The sequence below is a fragment of the Ammospiza caudacuta genome, chromosome 13, assembly GCF_027887145.1.
Source record: "Ammospiza caudacuta isolate bAmmCau1 chromosome 13, bAmmCau1.pri, whole genome shotgun sequence".
In the NCBI taxonomy this organism is placed as follows: Eukaryota; Metazoa; Chordata; class Aves; order Passeriformes; family Passerellidae; genus Ammospiza; species Ammospiza caudacuta.
Window position 1 is genome coordinate 22264679 of NC_080605.1, and position 1690 is coordinate 22266368.

A 1690-nucleotide genomic window follows, 5' to 3' on the forward strand; every position below is an offset into this window, starting at 1 on the left:
ATGCTGAACTTCCTCTGTCTCTGCAGGTCGCTTGCAATCATGGTGAAGTCTAGAAGAGTGCAGGTGCTCCTGATTCTGGTAGTTCTGTCCTTCCTTCTTATCCACTTCCTACCCTGCAGCAACAATGCCCATATGGAAGAAAAACCTTCTCCTGTCCACATCCTCATTCTCTCCTCCTGGCGGTCAGGATCCTCCTTCACTGGACAAATCTTCAGCCAGCACCCCAGTGTCTTCTACCTGATGGAGCCTGCATGGCACGTGTGGGTTAAGATGTACCAGAACAGTGCCAAAGTCTTACACATGGCAGTGCGGGACTTAGTCAGGTCGGTCTTTCTGTGTGACATGTCTGTGTTTGATGCTTACATGTCTAGCCAGAAGAAAAAGTCTGATTTATTTCAGTGGGAGACAAGCCGAGCCTTGTGTTCCCCACCTGCCTGTGACTCATTCAGTCGCAGTGACATAATCACTGCAGGCAATTGCAAAACCATCTGTGGCAAGTACCCATTCAGCAAGGTGGAGGAAGCTTGTAAAACCTATAGCCATGTTGCCATCAAGGAAGTTAGGTTCTTTGACCTGAAAGTTCTCTATCCCCTTCTCACCGACCCATCCCTGAACCTCAAAATCATTCACTTGGTACGTGATCCTCGGGCTGTGTTCAGGTCCAGAGAGAATACAGTGGACGAACTGAAACGCGACAGTAAGATTGTGGCGGGGTCTCAGAAGACAAAGGGAGAAATGGGGCCCTACAACACAATGCAGGTAATCTGCAAAAGCCACGTTGAGATATACAAGGCAGGAAGTCAGGCTGCTCCAAGCTTCCTGAAAGACCGGTATCTGCTGGTTCGCTATGAAGACATTGTCAGAGACCCCCTAGCAAGGGCTGCTGAGATGTACAGGTTTGCAGAACTCCATTTCACACCAGAGCTTCAGAAGTGGGTCCACAACATCACCCATGGAAAAGGTGATGGAGCACAGGCCTTTGATATTGGGTCAAGAGATGCACTGAGAGTATCCCAGACCTGGAGAAACACTCTTCCCTTCCAGAAAATAGAACAAGTGCAAAATGTGTGCAAAGATGCAATGGATTTGCTGGGCTACCGGCTTGTTCAATCTGAAGAAGAACAGAAAAATATGTCTCTGGATCTTTTGTTTGCCCTGAACTCCTCTGAGTATCAAATTTTGAAGGCAGAAAAGCTGGTCTCTGCATCTACTTTCTGAAGGCTGCAGAGTGCTGAACTATTCACTAGAGCCAAGGAGGACAGAGGTGCAGGCATAGAGGTGTAGAAGCGTGCGTGGATGCAAGAACAACTGGTACAAGAACCCTGACTACATTCAGGAGAGCTCTCAGCAGTACAGGGTCACTCTCCAAGACCCCTGGAGATACAGCCACAATGGAAGCTAAAGTAATGCAAGTTTGTTTTCCAAATTAATTATGTTTAGGTTGGAGCACACAGAATGCCAAAGGAGTAGGACCAAATGGCAGAAGCTCAAACCCCCCACAGACCACAGCTGAAGACTAGAGAAACCACATGGAGCAATTGCACTGCCAAGGAGGAGGAAAAATAAAAGGAAGCTGAATAAAGAAAACATTGCTTGACATGCTGCCATGCAGGATATGTAGTGCCAGAAAAGATGCAAGGATGACCAGACATTTGATTTCTGGAAAGACCTTGAGCTTTGGTTTGATTTT

The 1690-nt window shown here is 47.3% G+C and overlaps 1 protein-coding gene across 1 annotated transcript; it reads left to right on the top strand.

The window, feature by feature from the left end:
- Nucleotides 1-1690, top strand: CHST4 (carbohydrate sulfotransferase 4). Its single transcript, XM_058813747.1, has one exon. The coding sequence runs from the start codon at nt 1-3 to the stop codon at nt 1216-1218; it is 1218 nt and encodes a 405-aa protein (XP_058669730.1). The 3' UTR covers nt 1219-1690.

Bases quoted from the DNA above. Each gene is read 5' to 3' on its own strand.
- CHST4 (XM_058813747.1), top strand. From the start codon at position 1: ATGCTGAACTTCCTCTGTCTCTGCAGGTCGCTTGCAATCATGGTGAAG.